The 2,798-nt window shown below is 37.2% G+C and overlaps 1 protein-coding gene across 1 annotated transcript; it reads left to right on the top strand.

The window, feature by feature from the left end:
• The first annotated feature begins 645 nt into the window (after window positions 1-645).
• Window positions 646-2,370, top strand: LOC112467144. The gene has a single exon (XM_025035625.1). It carries the CDS (start codon window positions 646-648, stop codon window positions 2,368-2,370), a length of 1,725 nt encoding a protein of 574 aa, XP_024891393.1.
• The last annotated feature ends 428 nt before the right edge of the window (window positions 2,371-2,798 follow it).

The following is a 2,798-nucleotide window of genomic DNA, read 5'->3' as shown; positions in this document are numbered from 1 at the left end:
ATATTACAAATAGAACTTAGAGACACCTATTGTCATTCTCGGTTTGCACGTATACAAATTTATAAAATTTCTGGAGCTATGTATCGCTGTATTCCGGCATCCGTCTGCAATTCTTTTTTTAAAAGACAAGAATGTTCATTACATTCCTTCTTCGGGAGTTTACAAGGCAGGATGAATAAGAAATTTGACCATTTATATTTTAAATATACTAACCAACTGAAAGACATTAGACCCATAAAATATTTTTGCAATATCTCGTCTGATGAGCAGATCTCTATTGACAATAAAGATTTTAAATATTCGTTTGATTCTCCGCGTGACGTATCCAACCAAGAAATCATAGTCAATGTAGATCCGGAACCATTCTCCGCGGTTAAACCTACATTAACGCAGCTTAATGAAAAATGGTTTGTCAACCTGTCATCCACAGTCATACCTGAGAATATTCAAGGCTTGCTACAGCTAGGAGAAAATTTTAGCCTTCCCGGGGTGAATAAAGAAAAAGTAACTATAGAATTCATTAAAAATATTGAAAATAATGTAAAAAAATTTCCCGTTAGAACACACGCCACACTCAGAAACCGGTTTTCAAATGTAACAAACAGCCTCCAGAATTACACTATACAAAAAAGCGCACATAACAATATGATGAAAAATCTGTCCATTGTCACTAAGAATTTTTTAGAAGACAATCCCAACTTGTTGCTAACAAGGGCGGATAAAGGAAACGTAACGGTAGCACTCGATAGGGATAAATACATAACCAAGATGGAGGAATTACTGGGTGATAAAGAAACATACAAAGTAGTTACTAAAGATCCCACTAGAAAATTAACAACGCGGGCTCGGGAACTTTTAACGAGATGGAAGAAATCAGATTTCATATCAGAGTCTCTTTATAGATTTCTGTACTGTAGTGATGGGACATTACCGAGAGCATACGGACTACCCAAGATACATAAAAAGAATTGTCCTTTCAGAATAATTGTTTCGTCAATAGATAGTCCTTTATACAATTTAGCTTCATTTCTCCACAAGATTATGTATAGTAGCTTCCCAAAAGGAAAGAGTCACATTGCGAACAGTGTAGAATTAGTTAAAAAACTTTCCAACGTTCATATCATGGAGGATCACACACTTGTATCACTTGATGTGGTTTCCCTTTTTACTAATGTTCCTATCGAAAGGGTTATCGACAGTATTTCATCGAGATGGAAATACATTGCCGACAATTGCAAGATCCCGGAATCGGAGTTTCTTCTGGCTGTCAGAATGGTATTAGAATCAACCTTCTTTATGTTTAATGGCGTAATATACCAACAGACTTTCGGATCACCCATGGGCTCCCCGTTGTCTCCCATAGGGGCGGACATAGTGATGCAGGATCTTGAGGAAAGGGCACTTGAGTTGTTGAGTTTCACTCCACCTTTCTATGAGAGATATGTGGATGATATTGCAATGGCAATACCTTCTACTGAATGCACTCACACTTTAGAGGTATTCAATTCTTTTCACCCGAGATTGCAATTTACCATGGAGGTGGGTGTGGATGGCAGGTTGAATTTTTTAGAGATAACGATGATCCGGACTGAAAATCGTTTGCAATTCGATTGGTTCCACAAATCTACCTTCTCCGGGAGATATCTAAATTTTTTGTCCCAGCATCCCCATTGCCAGAAGAAAGGAACAGTCATTTGTTTAATAGATCGAGTATTCAAGCTGTCGCATCCTAAATTTCACGAAAAAAACCTTAAATTAGTGATTCATATTTTGTTACAAAATTGCTACCCGTTAGAATTTATTTTTAAGGTAATGCAGGAACGATTGAAATTTCTTTTTTCTAATAGCGGCAATACTGACGACGAGAACTCGATAGATAGGGTTCCTTATTTCACGATACCCTATGTCCCTCAGTTGACTGAAAAATATAAGAATTTAACTAAAGATCTAAATGTAAAGCTCTCGTACTTCAGTTTAAATAAACTGAATAGATATATCAGGGTACACAAAGATACTCTCCCGAGTACATCACATAGGAAAGTTGTGTATAAGATTGACTGTGGGGATTGTGAGGCGTCTTATGTTGGTCAGACGGGGAGACAATTACTAACGAGAATCAAGGAACATGATTCGCATATTAGAAGGAATTGTACGGGACATTCAGTCATAACGGATCACAGATTAGAACATAAACATGAGTTTAAGTGGAATGATGTTAAAATATTAGACCAAGAACCGTCGCTAAGCAAACGCTTGATTTCCGAAATGATTTACATCAAAAGACAAAAAGATGGCCTTAATTTGCAGACGGATACGGAAAATTTACCGGAAACATATGTTAATGTTATCGAAGGACTTGCGAAGATTTGACATTACACTGTTGGTATTTGTAAAGTGACGTAAATGTTATCGTAGGGACTTGCGAGAATTTGACATTATATTATTGGTATTTGTAACTTGACCTCTCGCCGTATGTATAGTTGATAACATTGTCGAATCGTGCGTGTCACTGTCAGTTGAAACGGTTTGTAAGACACATCCACTTCACCGCTCATCATAAAACAATAAGTTTTATAATCGACTGACGAGCTTTGCGACCTGACTTTATTGTTGACTTTGAATCTGTGAGTTGCTTTTGATCTTTTTCTTTTTGTTAACTCTTGCATTTTTTGTGAGTGGATGGTACTCCGGATGTCCACAGGTATCGCTACACAATGACAAACGACATTCTGCAGTTCAAATTTTCTGGCACTTCAACCAGGAAATTACACGACGATGCTTTGGAACGTGTCGGAGTG

Source organism: Temnothorax curvispinosus, unplaced genomic scaffold, assembly GCF_003070985.1.
Source record: "Temnothorax curvispinosus isolate PA1 unplaced genomic scaffold, ASM307098v1 QBEX01016935.1, whole genome shotgun sequence".
Lineage (NCBI taxonomy): Eukaryota > Metazoa > Arthropoda > Insecta > Hymenoptera > Formicidae > Temnothorax > Temnothorax curvispinosus.
This window is presented reverse-complemented; position numbering and strand designations above follow the sequence as displayed.